This window comes from Vipera ursinii (assembly GCF_947247035.1).
Source record: "Vipera ursinii genome assembly, chromosome: 6".
Lineage (NCBI taxonomy): Eukaryota > Metazoa > Chordata > Lepidosauria > Squamata > Viperidae > Vipera > Vipera ursinii.
In genome coordinates, this window is record NC_139515.1 from 62,832,622 (window position 1) to 62,853,466 (window position 20,845).

At 38.7% G+C, this 20,845-nt stretch overlaps 1 protein-coding gene across 3 annotated transcripts in view; it reads right to left on the reverse strand.

Moving 5' to 3' along the window:
* SH3BP1 (SH3 domain binding protein 1) overlaps positions 1-20,845 on the reverse strand; it is a 31,632-nt gene that overhangs the window by 9,470 nt on the left and 1,317 nt on the right. The window contains exons 2-12 of one of the 3 annotated variants that reach the window (XM_083365694.1): positions 16,848-16,890; positions 15,799-15,903; positions 11,752-11,828; positions 9,560-9,671; positions 7,551-7,627; positions 4,610-4,745; positions 3,805-3,873; positions 3,564-3,654; positions 2,889-3,031; positions 2,697-2,808; positions 2,236-2,317 (exon numbers count right to left, since the gene is read on the reverse strand). In XM_083365694.1, the coding sequence (XP_083221820.1) occupies positions 2,236-2,317; positions 2,697-2,808; positions 2,889-3,031; positions 3,564-3,654; positions 3,805-3,873; positions 4,610-4,745; positions 7,551-7,627; positions 9,560-9,671; positions 11,752-11,828; positions 15,799-15,903; positions 16,848-16,890 (1,047 nt within the window). Of the gene's footprint in view, positions 1-2,235; positions 2,318-2,696; positions 2,809-2,888; positions 3,032-3,563; positions 3,655-3,804; positions 3,874-4,609; positions 4,746-7,550; positions 7,628-9,559; positions 9,672-9,771; positions 10,646-11,751; positions 11,829-15,798; positions 15,904-16,847; positions 16,891-20,845 lie in introns of those variants that run through there. The other 2 variants (XM_083365696.1, XM_083365695.1) reach the window with 2 other exon arrangements.

Here is a 20,845-nt window from a genome sequence, read left to right on the forward strand (position 1 = left end):
GCAAGGTAGTATGCATATTGATAAATATGAATAAATTCATCATACGTTATCAGTCCACAGGGAAAGTGATTCAGCAAAGGAACTTCCAACGAAGAAATGAAAACCAGTACTTTCCCCCTTTTTTGTCATCAGGTTTTTGACACCTTGCTAAGCACTGGTGGAATATTGTCATGTCCTAAAAGTGGAACAATCTGTGAAAAGGCTGAAAAGCACTGCTCTAAGGCTTCTCAGATATGGATGGAGCAATCCTCTTTAGCAATAGCAATAGTACTTGGATTTAAATAACACTTCATAGTGCTTTACAGCTCTCTCCAAGTGGTTTACAGAGTCAGCAAATTGCCCCCAACAATCTGGGTCCTCATTTTACCAATCTTGGAAGGATGGAAGGCTGAGTCAACCAGTGAGAATTGAACTGCTGGCAGTCGACAAAATTAGCCTGCAATGCTGCATTCTAACCACTTTGCCGCCACAGCTTTCTTTAGCTCTCAGTTGGTGGAAGCACCTGGATGAGCTGCTCTGAGTATAGAAGCCAAACAATTTGGGTGAGTCTTCTTAATATTTGCAAGGGAGTGTCATCTGGGAATACTAAGGTTATTTTCTCGACTGTATTTTTTAATGGGAATAAGGCAATGGCAAAACCATTTCATGTTGTTGCCAAGAAATTACACAGAAAGGTCTATGAAATTATCAGGAATCAGGTTCAATGCAAAAGAACCTTTACTTGAAAGTAGATTTTAATTGTCAGAGTTAATTGCTTGAGCTAAGATTCAATCTCAGGTTTCCACAGTTTATTCTAAATTCCAACCACTGGTTGTCTCTATATTTTATGGATCAGAATATATTACATGTTCTTTTTTTGCACCATCATGTGTTAGGAAGTTTTCCCCCCTCAATTTCTAAGAAAAAAAATGTAATCACCAGAACTACAAATATTTATCTGGAGATTAACAATTACACAGAAATAGTAGGAGATCTTTCTGGCTTTTGGGTTGTTATCGTTCTAAATATCTGCTTATGGGAAATTGAATAGGACTAGAACTAGGATGAATTAGTAATCTAAGAATAATCTGAGCTAGAAACAAAATGTGTTACCGTATTTTCTGGCGTATAAGACGACTTTTTAACCCATGAAAATCTTCTCAAAAGTCAGGGGTCGTCTTATACGCCGGGTGCTGAAACTTTAGGGACAGGGCTGGCTGGAAAACCTGGAGCAGATCTCCCATTTGGTCTGCGCAGGGAAAGCGGGACCAATTGGAGAGGAAGCTGCAGTCTGTGATTTTTTACAGGCTGGGGTCTGGGCATCTTTCCTTCTAAAGTTGAAGAGCAGCTGCAGTCTATCCCAACTTGAAAGGCAGGTGGAGAATGCAGCAGTCAGAGCAGCTGCTTAGCTCTAAGGACACATTTGACTCAGGAACTGGGCGGGCTGGCTGGCAAACCTGGAGCGGATCTCCCATTTGGTCTGCTCAGGGAAAGCTTTAGAGTGAATTAGGAAAAGTTTAATCTACTTGCACTGTTTTATGTTTACATGTTTGATGACAAACAGCCTTATGTTTATAAGTGACAGTTTTCCTACTAAGTACCTGCATGTCATAAGCATTTGAATTAAAATTACCATATTAAAATCAAATCTGATGTTTTTTAATGTTTATTTGGTGTGTGTTGGAAGAGGGGTAGTCTTATACGGTGAGTATAACCCAAACCCTATAATTTAAAAGGAAATGTAGCGGGTCATCTTATACGCCCAGTCGTCTTATATGCTGGAAAATACGGTATATTTCTGAGAGTTTTTTTAAAGATCTCTACTGAAATATAGAATGTCCTTTTAGGATTTTTATGTCTTTATTAACTTGTGATGAGAATACTTGCACTTTCTTAATGGCCGTGGAGCCTGACCTGTGCCAATATATATACAGTAGAGTGGATATATGAACTCTGCACACCTGCTAAAATGCTAGGCCTTTGAGATGTAAAAAAAAACCAGACCAAAATAAATCAGGGTGCAAAGAATTTTGAAGTGATTTATCTTGGTCTGATTTTTTTACATTTCAAAACATGGTGTTTTAAACAGGACTGTGTGGTTTTTTTATATCCACTGTATATCTGGAAACAAAATAGATTTTATAACTATTTTTCCAATGTAAAAAAGGGGGTATTAGTTTGTCAGATAAATAAAACTCAACCCAAGACTGAAAAAAATATAGTGCGCTTAAGTCCATTTTTCTATTTCCAACTCACCTGGCAGCTTTCAGCCAATCATCATAGAGTTCAGAGGTCATCAACGGCTGTGGCAGTTCTCGTAAGTAACATTTTAGTGCACCTGGAAGCAAGGAAGTATGTTTCTGACACAGTATGACTGCCCAGCTGTAAACAAGATGTAGATTACCTGGTATGTGTCTAATGTTCAGTATTATGAATATGGTAGCCAATGACCAGAGTTTGGGATCTGTTTTCCAAACTATCTAAAGAACCTTAAGTTGTTTACTGCTGTCTGAGAGAAGGATGGAATTATGCTGTGCAAAGATGCCACAATCAATGATGTTCAAAGTAAATGTTTTGCTTTCCTGTGAAGTGGCAAGGTAAGGCTTCTTAGAAGCTTGGAGGTGGTAGAACAGTGTGCTTTGCTTCTCTGTTTTGCTCTACTCAAATTTCACTGAAAAGCCTCTTTGAAGATCTGTACAGTTCTGCTGATCACCAACCTGCCACAGCATGAGGGTCTACGTAGAATTCATCTGGAATATTTGAGCCACTGTCAAGACAGTATTTTAGTTTCTTCAGCACAGAAGCTCCAGCTGCCAGCCGGAAGAGCCCCTATAAAAGAAGAAACAAAAATAAGAGAGAAGCCAGAAGGTCTATGGCAAATGAATAGCTGGACACAGGGGGGCACCTACCTCTTCCCGCATACCTGTACTCAACAGCATCATAACACAGGCTTCAATGGGAAGTGCAATCTCTCGCTCAGAAGCCTTCAGGTGAGTTTCTAATGGCATTCCATACACCCCTGGTACAGCTGCATCTAATGGAAAAGGGGCATCTAAACGAGGAAGGAAGAGGAGAAATGACAAAGATTAAAGACAGTTAGAACAATTAACCAGTCGAACAACCTGCCTCCAGAAGCTGTGAATGCTCCAACACTGGAAGTCTTTAAGACGAGATTGGACAGCCATTTGTCTGAAATGGTATAGGGTTTCCTGCCTGGGCAGGGGGTTGGACTAGATGACCTCCAAGGTCCCTTCCAATCTGATTATTATTAAAGAATGTTTGACTGTTAATTTCCAGAGACATCTCCTCTCTGCTGTTCCAGGCTAATATCAGGCTTTTTTTGATGTACACTGGGATGTGTCACAGAACCAAAAACCGAAGCCATTTCTAGCCGACTACCACATCAGTTAAGAAGGACCACATCTAAGCAGAGGAGAGAGTGTCCCTGGCAAAAGTATTAATGTTCAGTTCCACATACTGTATTTGCAGCCCTTTCTCTTTAATATTCCCAAAGCTCTGGCTGAATAATAACAATTTATTTATTGCTAATGTGTCATACCAAAAAAATGCATCTCAAGTTGTACCTGACTGGTTGTGAGAACTCATAAGCTCTGCTAAGGTAGAATTTAGAGATTCCAGAGACTTCTGATGATACTCTGCCTGGATTTCCAACAACTGTCACAGAGAAACATGCAAGCAGAATTGTAATTCTAATTAGTATTTTTCCTACAAGTCTTGTCTATAGAGAGATGAAATTTTCAGAAGTTATAAGATGTGACTTTTAAAATATAAGTAGAATAGTTAAGAAAAGGAATTAAATCTTACTTTGATAAAATATTTAGCATAGCTGTCCTCCTTGGTTGAAAAATGATATAAATCAGCCATATATTCATCCTGGAACAGTATTGGGAAGTATTACACTTTGACATAGTCATGAAAAAATAAGCATAAGAATTCACCATTATATTTCCTAACATTCATTCAGTGCAGCAGGGTTTCCCAGTCAAGGCAGCTTGACATGTGGACTTCAACTCCTAGAATTTACCATGGCTGGCTGGAGAATTCTGGGAGTTGAAGTCCATGCATCTTAAAATTGCCAAGATTGGGAAACTCTGTATTACAGCATTAACAAACTCCTAATACAGATAGGGAGTATACTTGTAGTGTACTTCTAAAATGTAACTGCATGGCTCTGAGGGTACATGTATGCAGCTAATGGAAGTCAACAAAGTCTTTTGCTTCTATTGGTAGCCATTATAAGATCCATGGTGACTTCTAGGCTAGAGTAATGAGATGCAGGAGTTTTGCAATAGTCTTATTTTAGCAATCAGGTAGGTTTTGGGGTGACAATCATTAGGAACTAGTTTGGCATTTTGAGCTCGCTTGTGGAAGCTATCCAATACACAATATAATTGATTGTAGAGACTGGTTCCATCACTAGACAATCTAAACACAACCAGTCTGAAACTACATCAACACTCTATTCCTTCCAGTTTATTTTTTAATTATTTCTCAGCTCTCCTGTACTTGATGAATTTCTTACACAAATATGTTCCTTTATTCCAGAATTGAAGAGTGAACTAAGATAAATCAAAAAATTCTTGATCAAGCTGTTTCTATGTATAAGTACCTTACTCTGCTCAACCCTCCTCTTCATCTCCTCTTCCTCCTCCTTCAGATTCTCCAACTTTAAGGCAGCTGATGAGGCTCCTGAAGTTGTGACAGCACTGACAGTGTTGCTGGAATTCTTGGCAACTTGGTTTAAACTGATTTAAAAAACAAAACAAAACAAAAAACAGGTAGATTTGATGGTATTTCAAAATTAGGAAATAGGATACATTTGATATGGAAGATTTTCTTAATAATCAGAGTTTGAGCTGTTATTGTGAGACATCCCACCAGGCTCAAGGTTGACTCAGCCTTCCATCCTTCCGAGGTAGGTAAAATGAGGACCCAGATTGTTGGGGGCAATTAAGCTGACTTTGTAATAATGCTGCTTGGGTGTGTGTGTGAAAGCCCTAATAAGCAGGCATATACATAGAATGAAGGCTACTGCTAAGCTTGTAAGCCACCCTGAGTCTTCGGAGAAGGGCGGGATATAAATGGAATTAAAATTAAAAAATAAATAAAATAAATGTGATGCTATATTTCCTGTGGAGTAGGAAGCCCAAACTGTTTTAACAGCAATTTTGTAGTGCAATATTTTGAGTGCCAGACTAGAACTAGGGAGACTTGAGTTCAAATCTTGGCTGATTGAGAAAGCTTATTGCACAGGTAAACAACCAATACCATACAGTTTATTTATTCTGTATAACTTGGCAAATTCATACAATCTAAATTTAAGGATAAATCACCAAATTTAGATGGTACAAATTTTGTAGGTCCTTTTTTAAAAAATAAAAGGGGTAAATTAATTCCCCCAAGACACAAAACAAGCCAAGAAGATGTTATTCTTCTTCTAACATCACTATCACAGTCTTGTAACACTTGGATACAAGCTCTAATAAAAAAAATCTTGTCCAAGCTTACTGAGTGGCTGTGGGTTGTTTTATTTCACACTGTTGTGAGAATAAAAGGGGAGATGGGAAGAAATCTTTCTGGTTCTTTTCATTGTTTAGAAATAAGGAAGAATAAAAATGAGTCAAGATTGGAACACTTAAGAGATTCCTTCATAACATATGAATATAACATTATTCCAGATCAAGCCATTAATTGGGCAATGACTTTCCCTTTTAGCCTTTGGCATACCTTGGATAGCATAAGAGCATTATACGCATTGTTGGACGGTCATTTTTTTAAAAAGTAAATGGAATGTGAATTATATCTATCCTCAGATGAAAAGTTGCAACTAATCAGTATTATTTCTAATGCTCAGTAATGTTCTATCTTGATTATTCCTTAGTTCATCCCAACAAAGTATCAGAAGTAGTAAAGTGACTTTGTATTTATACCACTCATATTACAATATCTGTATGCATATCCATACAATTCTCATGTCCCAAAATACAGTACATGTAGCCACTTGAACACACAGATGAAAACGTTGGGTGGAAGGCCTTTCCATTAAAATAATTTGGTAATCGGAAACCTGAAAGAGGAACAACGCTACACTCTGTCACGTTTGTGTGTGTAAACATGACTCTTTATGGCCATTGCTCTGCGCTGATAGTGGACTTCTGGAAATGCCATAAATAACATTACATTTTCCTGGTACACTTGAAAGCGGCAGAACAAAAATCTAAACATTAATATTTTGAGCTTATGATACTAAAGTACATGATGGTTTTATGGAGGCTAAAACCAGATGGGCCCTTATGCAATATAAGAGAATATGGTTTATTTTTTCAGTTAGCAAGCATAGTAGTGAAATACTTTACTGATGTGAATATGATAGCAAGCAGTTAGTAACTGAAAAGACACCTAAGAACATGAAAGCCATTTCTAACAGCCTTGAGAATTTAGTTTCCTATTACTGACATGGATTAATGGCAATTATCTAACATTTGCAGTTGTTTTTCTTGTCTAATCTGGAAATGGCAAGTGTTGATGCTGAGATGTACTACATGCAAAGTAGGAGTTCCACCACTGAGCAATTGCCTCTTCTTAATCCATGCATTTGCTTAGAAACATTAAATAATTTATGCAAGTCAGCATGGAAAACAAATAGTAATATAAGACATATGGAAAGTGGGACTCCCAAATTGAAATACAGTTGAACAGACAATGTAGGGGATCATCTATTTGTGCAGCTTTCTCCAACCTGGCATCTCTTAAATACCAGTACAGGTAGTCCTTACTTAACAACTGCTGGTTTGCAGTCATTCAACATGACAGTGCTATTATAATTGATCCCCAAAGTAGTGGCCATTATAACATCTTATAGTTATGTGACTATTATTTGAGAACTTCAAAGCTGGCTTCTGACAAAGTCAATAGGGAAGCCTGTAGAAAGTTGCAAGTCACAATCATATTACATCATGCTTAATGACTGAGGATGATTCACTTAACAACTGCAGTTGCCAATTTCTGTAAGTCAGTATGCTTACATGACATTTCATTTTATGACCATGCCATTTAGTGATGGAGTTACTGGTACCAATTGCAGTCATCAAATAAGGATTATAATATGCCACTGGCTATGCTGACTGAGTGATAGGAAATACAGTATAGTACATCTGATAATAGATAAAAAAATGATACCTTAAAGATTTGAAGTAGTTTTGAAGTGCTAAACTGTGTTTTGTCCAAACATAGCTTCTTTCAGTTGGCAGTGATTGCAATATATCATAAGCCCTAAACCATCATTTAGAAACCATTGTGGCTAGTTCACACAAACCTAAACCTGAACTTCAAATCTAAGAAAATTATAATTCAGGATGTTAAATTAGTCAATGCTTTAAGGCTTTGGATGGCAGAGGTCTTGTTGCCAAGGTGATGTTATCAAAAACACAACAAGCCCCTGCCAAAACATGAGCTACATCTCAAGAGACTTTTCCCCATCACTCTTTCCCCATCTTTAAGATTTCATTGAGCCCTCCCCATTTTTCTATTTCATTACATCTCCCAAGTACCGGCTCTTGATGATGTTCCAATCCAAAATAAGTTTCTGAAGGTTCTTTTTGTGTTTCAGGATGACTGGCAGCTCCTCCTAGAAGAGGTTGGGATGAAGGAGTTAAGGACGGTTCACACTAGCATCAGCTCCCATAAGCATCAGTAACTTTTAACTAATAAATTTTTCAATGGTCTTTAGATACATCAAGATATAATAATACTAACGGCAGTGCTTTTTTTTGTAAAAGAAAAAGGTGCCGGAACTCACACATGTCATACAACCCGCCTTGCCTACCCTACAAGGTTCCATCCCAAAAAGGTGCCGGAACTCCGTTCTGAGCGTTCTATGACAAAAAAAGCCCTGACTAATGGTAATAATGCCAAATCCAGTCTAAACATTTGACTATCTGTTATATTATTATGCGAGCAACCACAATAATAATAAAGTATAATGGCCAGACGTAATGGCAACAAAGAATACTTTGCAATATCTTCAAGAAATACCATTTGCTTGCAAGCAAGAACGGGTGGCAGCACAAAATAGACAAATAGAAAATGAAGAAACTAAAGTACTCTGGTACTTTAGAATTCAGACAGATAAGCACCTGCCGTGTAATGCCTCAGATTTAACAACTGTTGATAAGAAAGAAAAAAAAGTTGGGATGGTGGATGTGGCAGTACCTAGAGGCAGCAAAAGAAAAAAAGAAAGAACTGGAGGAAATCCAAAGACCTACAAAATAAAAGTAGAATAACAGTAGAAAAAACAAACAAACCAAAAGCAAAGATAATACCAACAGTAATAGGCATCTCGGGTGCAATCCCAAAACATCTGCAGCACCACTTGTACACCATCGGCATTGACAAAAATCACCATGAGAATTGCAAAAGGCAGCTTTACTTGGAACAGGTTACATGCTGCAATGATACTTAACTATTAAACAACAACTCCTGCCTATCTTGGGTCCTTGGGAAGGACTCAGTAGGTTTATAAAAATGCCAAGTCCAGTTTAAACATCTGGCTGACTGTGGGACCAACCATAATAGTAAGCTTTATATCACTTCAATAATGGCTGAATGCCACTAGAAAATGCTTTCAGTGACTAGCGAGGAAATGCTATTAAGATCCTATTTGTTTGTAATCCGCATAAAATAGCCTATTTCTTATGTTTCCAGGATTTCTGCCCATTTTATTCTTTTTCTTACTTTAATATTATGATGGCCCTTACAAGAACTCTGTACAAGAATTTTCACCGTAGCCAGGTTTGTTATTTATTTGATAGATTTATATCCTGCCTTTCCTCCAGAAGATCAAGGGAGTATACATAGTAATCTTTCCTCCAATTTTTCTTACGACAATCATTCCATGAAGAATGCTGAGTTGAGAAACAGCGATTGGTATAAAGGCATTCAGTGAGCTTCCAGTGACTGAAAATCGGTTTGGCTCTCCTGAGGCCTAGGGTGGCTTCTTACTTACTATACTTTTCTTACATTTGAACCGCGGAAGCAGTTAGTGGTCTTTCTTCTGTCACCCTGACAGGAAATGCCAGTTTCCTGATTTTGCTTGTTAGAAAGTCAAGAATTACAAGATAGTTATTTCCAATCCATATTGACCCTTAACTATAGCTGTGAGCAGCCTTACAATATTTAAACAACCTTTTAATTTTGTTCTTTCTTGTAAATGAACATTACAGTCAAAAGTTCCCATAGCTCCTAAGTTACAGCAGCTTTTGCCCAATAATAATAATAATAATAATAATAATAATAATAATAATAATAATAATAATAATAATAATAATATAATATAATTTGTTAGGAAGGACTATGTGGCTGGGTTCCTGAAGCATTCCAGCATCAATAGTTTAACCATACTTTACTGCATGAATTGCACTCCGGCTGGACAAATTCTGATAATGCTGAGGTTAAGTAAACAGGGAAATAGGAGTGAAGAGAAAAGAGATGAGATATTATGCTGGTTTCAAATTGTAGTAAAGATCTGATTTGATTTGATTTGATTTGAGATTAAAGATACCTCACTCAGTTTATTCAGGGGTTGTAGGACATCTTGTTCGAGAGTAATTTCAAACTCTGCAAGGATCCTGGCCAGTGCGCTTTGAATACAGCAACTCATTTCTAGAGCTTTCCTGGAAGCAAAGAAGAAAGAGTTGAAAACCTGACTTGGAAGGTGAAGAGTATCAATCTATCGTAACACCTCTGATGTTAACATACAGTATGTTTGTTCACCTTTTGCTTCCAGATTCCTGGTTTGGACCCTTCAACAGCTGCTTCTTCCCATATCCAGCATTTTCTAGATATATTGCATTGCAAGTCATGTGCAATGGGGAATCAAGAGCATCAAATTGGGAAAACCATTTTTTTCAATTAATTTGCCACAAATTCTAAGCTCTGCAATTATTACTAGGTATACATTAATTTCTGTGATATGTATCCCATCTTCCCCAAAGGATATATAGGGCCACTAAAAGTAAAAATAAGCATTTGAAAAATATAGTTTAAAAGGGGTAAAAATCACAACTCATTCCAACTGAAATGGATAAAGGATGGAGACCTGAGCACAATTCCCAAAGAAATACTCTCCAGAATTTGGAATTACTTGGATGATTGGAGATACAAGACAGTTTATGCAATCAATAACTTCATTCCTGATGTTCATTTTCTAAATAAAATGCTTGTTGAGTATCAGACACATGTATTTGACACTGATAAACTCCAAAGACTGTTCTGCAGTTTCAGGTAGGCTGAACAGTCATTGTGGCTCAACTTCAGTTGATAACAGTAATGCAACATCCATATATTACTTGTGGGATTGCCTGTAAAAAAATACTTTGTTTTTTGTGACTTGGTGTGCCTGTTACTGAAAAAAAGGGTGCACTGCATAGAGGAAGCCAAAGGAATCCTAGCAGGGCAAATAGTGCCTATTAAGTGATGATCAATAGAATTTAAAGCTGCACTAGCAGATCTGCACTTGGGTGATGAGACTTTCTCTTCTTCATGTCACTCCTGTGTATTCTTACAATTGCTCTGGAAGAATAAGAGTTTCTCTGAATCAGATTTGAAGGCATGTGCAAGCCTGTGCAAGAGGAAAGGGAAATGGCCTTCCTCCCACTCAACACCCAGAAATGGCTTTTGCTAATAGAAGTGTAAGAGCCAATTTGGTGTGCTGATTAAGGCAGTACATTAGAAACCAGAAGACCATGGGTTTTAGCCCCATTTTAGGCATGAAGCAAACTAGTTGACCTTTGGCTAATCACACACTCTTAGCCCTAAGGAAGCAGGCAATGGCACCAACTTCTGAAATTTTACCAAGAAAACTTCAAGGACTTATCCAGGTAATCACTAGGAGTCAAAAACTGACATGGAGTCACCCCCACCCAAACAAATACCCACCCACCACAGAAATGCAGCTTGGATTTCACCTAGTGAAAACTTGACCCACTCTTGTGTTTGTGCTGCTTTCTGTTGTACTTACCCTTTTGCTGGACAGAAAGTTATCCCAGAAGTACAAAATATAGTCTAATTCAGACATGTCAAACACAAGGCCCGGGGGCCAGATCCGGCCCACGAAGTGGTTTCATGCGGCCCGCAAAGCCATCCTGGAAACAGTGAGGGAACGGCCCCCACTGCCTTGGCCCTGGCCCAGAGACCCTCCTTCTGCCAGAGACCCTCAGATCTGTCCCACTCCTGCCCAGGCCCCCATAGGTACCCTTGATGCGAACGATGTAGAACTGGCCACGCCCACCCAGTAGGCCATACGCGCTCTAGCCATGCCCACCCAGTAGGCCACGCCCACCCAGTCCACACCCACCCGGCCCCCTGAGGGCAACCGCAGTGCTGATGCGGCCCTCAATGAAATTGAGTTTGACACCCCTGGTCTAATTGGTTCTTAAAATACAAGGCCAACTGAAAAAGCATCTGGTGGAGGAAAATTGACAAGGCAAATGGAGGAGACTCAACTTGCCAGACACTTCTGTACGAGTGGATTTTAAGGTTAACATGAATTACACAGATGCTGGAAAGAATACTGCTCTAGAAAAATAATATTTTTATGTTTTCAGAAAACAGGATATTGATGCAAATTGAGAAAGAAAATATGATTTTGCAATCCGTAGAGGGGATGAACTTTATAGGAGGTTCAAACTGTATGTTCTTCAGCTATGAAGAATACTGTATGGTCTTTCATTCATAAAATGTAAGAATTCTTACCCAAGACTGGAATCCATGTCTAACTCCCTAAAACTTTCAGCCATAGTGACTGATAATGCCATCAAAGGTAACTTTTTCTGTGGAAAAAAGTAAGAAAATAAGTCCATGAACAGACAAGGAAAATAGCTATACCAGCTAATAGTTGGTAATTACAATTATTAAATCTCTTACTTCTTGCCTACATTATGGGTTCTTATAGGGATATAACTTTCCTCTGTTTCTTTACTATTGGCTTAACAGGTAATAATAACTGTTTCTCACCATCAACACCTTATCTTAATGTGATATTAGGTTTTTTTGGATAATGATAATTCATTGAATCCTCTGGGCAGTATGTGTGCGTATGCTGGGTATATCTGATAGTTAGTGAGGTGTAGTTTGACTTCCAGGCAATGTCTAAAACAACAATCCTACCTTATGAATGAAAAGGCCAAGATATAGGTCAGAGAATATGAATTAGTGTCACTTATGCTGCGGAACGTTTAATGCAAAAATGGGCATGATAAAGGACCAAAATGGCAGGGACCTAACAGAGGCAGAAGAGATTAAGAAGAGGTGGCAAAATTACACAGAAGAACTATACAAGAATGAGCTTAACGTCCCTGATAATCACAATGAGGTGGTCACTGACCTCGAGCCAGACATCCTAGAATGTGAAGTGAAGTGGGCCTTAGAAAAGCTGAGCAACAACAAAGCTAGTGGAAGTGACAGTATTCCAGCTGAGCTATTCAAAATCTTAAAAGACAATGCAGTAAAAGTGCTACACTCAATTTGCCAGCAAATTTGGAAAACTCAACAATGGCCACAGGATTGGAAAAGATCAGTTTACATTCCAATTCCAAAGAAAGGCAGTGCCAAAGAATGTTCAAACTATCGCACCATTGCACTCATTTCTCATGCTAGTAAAGTCATGCTTAAAATCCTACAAGCTAGACTTCAGCAGTATGTGGATCGAGAACTACCAGAAGTGCAGGCAGGATTTCGAAGAGGCAGAGGAACTAGAGATCAAATTGCCAACATACGCTGGATCATGGAGAAAGCTAGGGAGTTCCAGAAAAACATCTACTTCTGCTTCATTGACTATGCTAAAGCCTTTGATTGTGTGGATCATAACAAACTGTGGCAAGTTCTTAAAGAGATGGGAGTACCAGACCATCTTATTTGTCTCTTGAGAAACCTATATGCGGGTCAAGAAGCAACAGTGAGAACTGGACACGGAACCACTGATTGGTTCAAAATTGGGAAAGGAGTCCGGCAAGGCTGTATGCTGTCGCCCTGCCTATTTAACTTATATGCAGAGCACATCATGAGAAAGGCAGGGCTAGATGAATCAAAAGTTGGAATTAAGATTGCCGGAAGAAATATCAACAACCTAAGATATGCAGATGATACCACTCTAATGGCAGAAAGTGAAGAAGAACTAAAGAGCCTCTTGTTACAGGTGAAGAAGGAGAGTGCAAAACTTGGGTTGAAACTTAACATTAAGAAAACCAAGATCATGGCATCTGGCCCTCTCAATTCCTGGCAAATAGATGGGGAAGAAATGGAGGTAGTGACAGATTTTATTTTCCTGGGCTCCAAGATCACTGCAGATGGGGACTGTAGCCAAGAAATTAAAAGACGCTTGCTCCTGGGGAGGAAAGCCATGGCAAATCTAGACAGCACACTTAAAAGCAGAGACATCACCCTGCCAACAAAAGTGCGTATAGTCAAGGCTATGGTCTTCCCAGTTGCAACGTATGGCAGTGAAAGTTGGACCATAAGAAAGGCTGAGCGCCAAAGAATTGAGGCCTTTGAACTATGGTGCTGGAGAAGACTCCTGCGAGTCCCTTGGACCGCAAGGCGATCAAACCGGTCAGTCCTAGAGGAGATCAATCCTGACTGCTCTTTAGAAGGCCAGATCCTGAAGCTAAAACTCAAGTACTTTGGCCACCTAATGAGAAGGAAGGACTCACTGGAGAAGAGCCTAATGCTGGGAAAGATCGAGGGCAAGAGAAGAAGGGGACGACAGAGAATGAGGTGGCTGGATGGAGTCACTGAAGCAGTAGGCGTGAGCTTAAATGGACTCCAGAAGATGGTAGAGGACAGGAAGGCCTGGAGGAATGTTGTCCATAGGGTCGCGATGGGTCGGACACGACTTCGCAGCTAACAACAACAACATGCTGCGGTAGTTGGACAGAAAATAAAAATCCAGGGGATTGTGATAGTTGCATGTTATACTCTGGTAAATGGTAATAATGGAAGAACCAGGGATAAGTTTTGGTTTTAAAAAAAAAGTATGTAACATTCTACATGCGTTTTATCTAAAGGGAGAAAAATACTCTGCCAAATGACTTGAATGGTACAGAAAAGTCTGGAAAAAGTGATTGGGCCATTGAAGACCCAGGAATGACTTGGTATGGTGCCTGTTGAGTAGCTGCTTAGAAAAAAAAACTCTTTGGTAGTGAAATATAATTATGGCAAATATGTAAGGAATATTGGAATGATATTAGACATTGGTTGGAGATATGAATATCAATTATGAATAAGGTAAAGGTTCCCCTGCACATGCGTGCTAGTCGTTTCCAACTCTAGGGGCTGGTGCTCATCTCCGTTTCAAAGCCGAAGAGCCAGCGCTTGTCCGAGGACATCTCCGTGGTCATGTGGCCGGCATGACTAGATGCCAAAGGCACACAGAACGCTGTTACCTTCCCACCGTAGTTGTCCCTATTTTTCTACTTTCATTTTTACGTGCTTTCGAACTGCTAGGTTGGCAGAAGCTGGGACGAGTAACAGGCGCTCACTCTGTTACGCAGCACACGGGATTTGACCCGCCAAACTGCCGACCTTCTGATCAACAAGCTCAGCGTCCTAACCCACTGAGCCACCGTGTCCCTTCAATTATAAATAGAAGAGAATATTTTAGCCCGATGTTGAACTGAGCAATTCTTGGTGCTCTCTGAGCTTGGTTCTTTGCTTGCAGATATTTAATTATCAGACTAGGTATAACAGCTTTAATACTAGAAGGTAAACTGTTGTTTACTGCTAGTTTGTCCTAGATCAAATTAAATCCAAAAATGCCAGGGAATTCCTGGATATTTGGCACTCAGACAAATAAGCCATCAACAGGCACATAAAATTTTTCAATGGTCTTTAGATACATCCAGATATAATAATACTAATGGCAGTGCTTTTTTTGTAAAAGAAAAAGGTGCCAGAACTCACACATGTCATCCAACCCGCCTTGCCTACCCTACAAGGTTCCATCCAAAAAAGGTGCCGGAACTCCGTTCTGAGCGTTCTATGACAAAAAAAGCCCTGACTAATGGTAATAATGCCAAATCCAGTCTAAACATTTGACTAACTGTTATATTATTATGCGAGCAACCACAATAATAATAAAGTATAAAGTATAACTTTCCATGAGCAAAATCCAATAATTGGGTTCAATAACATATTACTTTGAATGCTGATTATGATCCACAGGGCGTTTTAATCTCCAGGATACCTTCCCTACTTCTTTCTTTGATATCTTAGAATGGACATTTCACACCGATAGATCGATGAGATTATGGCTTCCATAATTTTTAGCCAGCTTACCTAATGATAATATTGGCTGAAGATTATTGGAGTTTAATTCAATGTATCCAGAGGATATCAGATACTAGAAGGTTATTTTAAGGAGTCTCCCAAATCTTAGCATAAATGCTACAGATAGAACCGTGGATTAATATTAGACAATTTTAATCCCCCAATTTTTTAAATTTCCTGGAGATCTGTATAGGAGCTATACAATACCAAAGTAGGAGATAAAACTCCTGTATTACAATCTAGATCAGCACCTGAATCAGAAACCATGGAGAGGAAAAAATTGTAGGCATAAATTACTGTGTACCTATTGCATTTTTTTCTCAGTATAGAATAGTGTCAGCTTCTGAAAAAGGTGAGATGGGGAAAGAAAGAGGTTTTATAATTGAGAACTAGCATAAAGCACCAAAAATGTGCTTCCCATATTGTGAACTAAGATCCAGAAAGAACCGCAAAAAAGAAAGGAAAAATGAAATTTACCACCCGTTTGTCCAGTTCTGCCCCATATTGCCCTTGGAGACAAGCCACAAGCCTCTTGTGCACATTGTGTGCTGCTCGTTTGACTGGTTCAATTCTCTGTTCAGTCTAAAAAAGAAAGTGGAACGGTTAGCTGGGAAGAAATAAGGAGAAATGCATTTTCTCCTTACTACACTGTAGTTCCCCATAAATACTGTAAATCTGTATGCATATGCATGCAAATGGCTTTGGTGAGCACCCTTTGCTCACCAATATCATTTGTTTAAATCATTTTAACTGGTTATTGTTGTATATCTCATTTTATACTGAGACACTCAAGAATTGTTAAGAGTTGGTTAACATTCAATTGATAAAATAAATATTTATTAATGGACTCCAGTGCTTAAAACACATCGTACTGTTATTCAAATGACATAGCTGGAGTTAAAAAATGCAGCCACTTTTGAAAGCATACGCAGAATAGTCTGATCCTCTTCTCCTTTTGGAGATTGTGACTAAAATATGTACATTATATTAATCTGTGGCACTTTTCATTTATGTAACTACCCTTATTATCAGAGTTTTACACTGAATTTAAATATTGTGGTCCCTATTTTTTTCCTAGGCTTTTTATGCCAGGAAAAAAATCAGTTAAGGAAAGAAAGGCCCAATGACTTTAGGATGTCTTGTGAGTGATAGCATAAAAACCATCTATTTGAAAGCCTCTTCACTGCCCTTAAAAACTCCATTAATTTAAGGAAAGCAACCCAATTCACAATCTATCTGCAGCTTTGCATGTTCTGAAGTTTTACTAGTCTGAGTTGTTTCAGTAATGATTTGCATCTTCTAGGATGTTCTCTCCCCCACCCGATGGAGTGTATTGTACGAAGCTTGCACGATACAGCTTACTAATAGACCTGGATTATATTGGGAGAGGATGATTCCAGTCCAAGATTGTCTTGTGACTCAGACAGAGAGAGAAAACAAACTGCTCTCTAAGACAAGTGACGCCTTCTCTGCCAGCACAGGGCTACAGGTAAGTACATGCCCACAGATGAAACCCAGTGCCTTACCTGGAGTAAGTCTTCAGTCAAGTAATCTGCTGTTTCTTGGGCTCTGGAGAAGGAGGAGCAGTAATGGAAGAAAGAGGTCATCAATACACTTGTACATTATATTATTTCAATAATGTCTATAAGCCACCTCCTTGCATGTCAGATCAGCATTATACTGTCAGTAAAATAGTAGGCTTGTTTGTTAGAGGATTGATTTACCCTTGGGAAAGAAAAATAGAATCAGAATTTTCCAGGCTCATTGTTATCACTAACAATATATCTGGTTAGCATTCAGAAAAAAAAAAAGAAGCCATGGAGAGGAATGGGGACAGTTGTCCCCACAGTTATTCAGACATGTTGGTACATAGTGGAAGGGTTCTTGGGCAGCTTCAGTATGTCAGACGAGTGCAGGCTTAGAATGTTCAAATGTTAATTGTGGTTTAATTCTCACAATCCAACCTGAAGTTGAATGTAAACCCAAGGCCTATAAATGGCAGCATAAGGAAACAGCAAAAGCCTCAAAATCTACTCTTGATTCCTTTTGAAAATAATTGTTTCCAGTACTCTGGAAATGGAGTCTGAAAACTGCTATTTCACAATGCTGTTTTGGGGAAAATTGGAATACTTCCCAGATTCTACAAAACATTCTTGCCATTGGTAAACAAAATAGTAAGGATGCCCGCAGGTCAAATGTGGCTCCAGTTGACTATATAATTGCTTTGGAATCTTCTTGATTGCAGTGATAGCTTGCCATTATTACTGGCTCCCAGATGACTGCCATTCCAGACTAGTCTTCTGCCATGATGTTTCTGGTGATCTCCTATCTTAGCTACTAGCTCTGCTTAGCCTTTGAGTACACACAGAATCAGTCAATTGCCACCATTAGATGAAGATCATATGAGCATGCAAGATGCCCAAAGCTCAAAATATTACTAGAACATCCATCTTGAGTTTTCTGAAGTCAGAAGATGTACTGGAATTCTTTCCCAAGATTGGGGCAAAATGGGCTGGCAAAAACTGGAACACAACCCACTCAAAAGATTACAATGGATGTGTTGATCAAACACTTTCCCCCCCCCCAGTTCTTGGACAACTAACTAATATGAGAAAAACATAGAGGACACTATTTCACAGTCTGGGAAGTGGCCTTTCCTGAAATATTGCCACCTTCTTATTCTTAGCCATGTGCCTGACAATATCTTCCCTCTCCTTTTTTTTGGATGACTGTATTTGGTTAGAAACACATTTCAAACTCTGATCTGGGAAAAATATATAGGATTTTAGTTACATTTACATGTTTAGTTTGAATTTCACAGCAAACTGAAATGAACACAAATCAGGAAATCAAAGAAGACAGAAATTAAAAAGCCTTTCTCTATTTGTGTATATCAGTGTTTCTCAACTTCAGCAACTAAGACGTGAGGAATTCAATTCCCAGAATTGGGATTGGCTTGGGAATTCTGGGAGTTGACCACATTTCTTAAAGTTGTCAGTATTGAGAAACACTGGTATATATCATGAGAAACATGTGCTGGTATCTGCCTTGCTGTTGAGATTGATGGATAATTTTCCAACTATTTCCACTAGTTGGTAATATTCAGGAAGGGAGAGAATCAGAGTGTTTATCCAGGTGATTTGCATAAGATGTCCTATACAGAAGCAATACAGGCAGTCCTTGACTTGCAACCATATCTGAGCCCAAAAATTCCATAGCTAAGCAAGGCAGTTGCTAAGAGAGTCATGCCCCATTTTACCACATTTTGTGCCATGGTTGTTAAAGGAATGACTGCAGTTATTAAGTGAATCATGTGGTTGTTAAGCAAATCTTTCTTCTTCCATTGTCTTTGCTTGTCAGAAGCACCCTAGGGAGGTTGCAAATGACAGTCCCAGGATACTGGGATGCTGCAACCATTGTGAATACATGCTAGCTGCCAAGCACTCAAAGTCTGATCGCATGACTGTGGTGGCGCTACAACAGTCATGAGTGTGAGAACTGGTCATAAGTCACTTTTTTCAGTGCTGTTTTAACTCTGAAAAATCATTAAATGAATACTGGTTAAGTTGAAGATTACCTGTACTTCTGTCTAGGAATGGGCTGTGTGGACAGCAGATTTTATATTGCCATAGTGTTCTACCAGCTTAATAAGTGGATTTTTACATTTTAATTTTTAACCCCTGTTGTTGTTGCCTGCGGATCCATTCAACAGTTGCTGATAAGCTGAAAATTACCTTATAACAGAGTGTAACATATTATCTTATGGGGAGGGTGGGGGAAAATCCCATTTTAAATAAATGCTCTGCTAAAACACAAGTATCATAATGTTAATAGTTTGGTACCTTAATTGCTGCTGCATTATTGAAAGAATGTTCACAATGTTACATCCCCAACCATCCTGGGGAAATGATTAATTCTCTCTGCATTTTCTTTAATTGTGTGGTGACTGATCCCAATTGCATTTTAATGAAAGTTGCAAACAAAGAACAGTTTGTTAAACCTAAAAACATATCATTAAACATGGCTGCTTTTTTATGCAACAACAGCAATACTTAAGTGTCCTTTGTGGAATTAGCCTAGGTGAGCAAGTCTGCAAAGATCCTCTTCACTCCCATCTTGGAATAGGATGAGTAACTTCAAAATACTACTAGACAGGGAAGACAGGAAAAGCAGCTTCAGGACTCCTCAGAGGAGAACCCTGCCCTAACTCTACTGATGTCATGCCTATGTGTTCAAATGTATGGTAGCCAGTCAAATTTCTCTGCACTTCCGGCCTAAAGAATGACAGGAACAAAGTTAAGAAGAGATCTCCTCATCCAACCTCCACAGATTCCTCCTTGTGACTGTTTAGTGCAGGAATAGGCAACCAGGTGTCCTTATGTCTTGGAGTAGAGTTTCAGAAGCCTGATTCAGCATGACTGAGAGCCAGGGATTACAGGAATTGTAATCAAAATATTTGAAAAGCACTAAATTGTTTGTTGTTGGAGTAGTGAAATGGGTTTGCCACTGGGAGACCAAAAGTGAAATCCTATCCATCTATAGATGTGCTGAGTGCTTGCAAAGCAGCCAAAAAAATACAAGAAGAATCAAGAATCAAATTTATTTTATTTATATTTCCTATTTTTTAAACTGCCCATCTTCCTCAGAGATAATTGAATTTTGATTAAATCTTCTGAAGGGCAATAATATTTCAGAGTCATTATAGCAATAAGAATAGTCCCGCAGTTAGATAGGTGACAAATAAATTTAATAAATAAAATAAAACAAATCATAAAATTATCTGTCCTCCTTCTGTCAAATGAACACTGCCTTCTCTTGGAACAAAGACACTGCTGTTTATTTTCTTGCTCATATTTGGCAAGAAAAAGTTTCTAACCTTGTACTTTTCAGATATGTTGGAGTAAATGCCTCACATTGATTGTGATGTGATTGAGATGCAGGGTTAGTAACACTAGGGTGGTAACATGAGCTAACAGAAATATGATCCTTGGCCTTCTTTCTTTTTATTCGTAGGTCAGGAATGGGGATCCTATGATTCTCCAGCATTCTTCTAAACGCCATAATTCTTCCTGCCTTGCCAGTTATAACTTATCGCTTGCATCTTTGGTACTTGCTTTAGAAGTTTACCAATCTCCAATTATTATTTCAGGGATATATAGGATCACCAGTATTAGCCTACAATTGATAGTTGCTATTTTAACAGCCTAAGAAAGTGACTAAACATGAAACTGATATGACTCAGAATGGCTTAGTTGTAGCAATCTCATACCCTACAAGTAAAATATTGTATAGAATCTGCTATCTGAAAAACTCAGCTTTTATTTTAGGGCAAGTGTGTATGCCTTTTTAGATGAGGTTTCAAAGCATGTGGTTGTTCACACACAGAGAAAAAGATTTCAAATTTAATTACAGCAGGGAAAGGCAGCTTTCAGCTTTGCAGAAATCAGCTTTTGTTTCACTAAGACCAGAGACTATTGACTGAACTGTATACAAAAAGTATAATTCCAAAGCCCCTCTCTCGTTC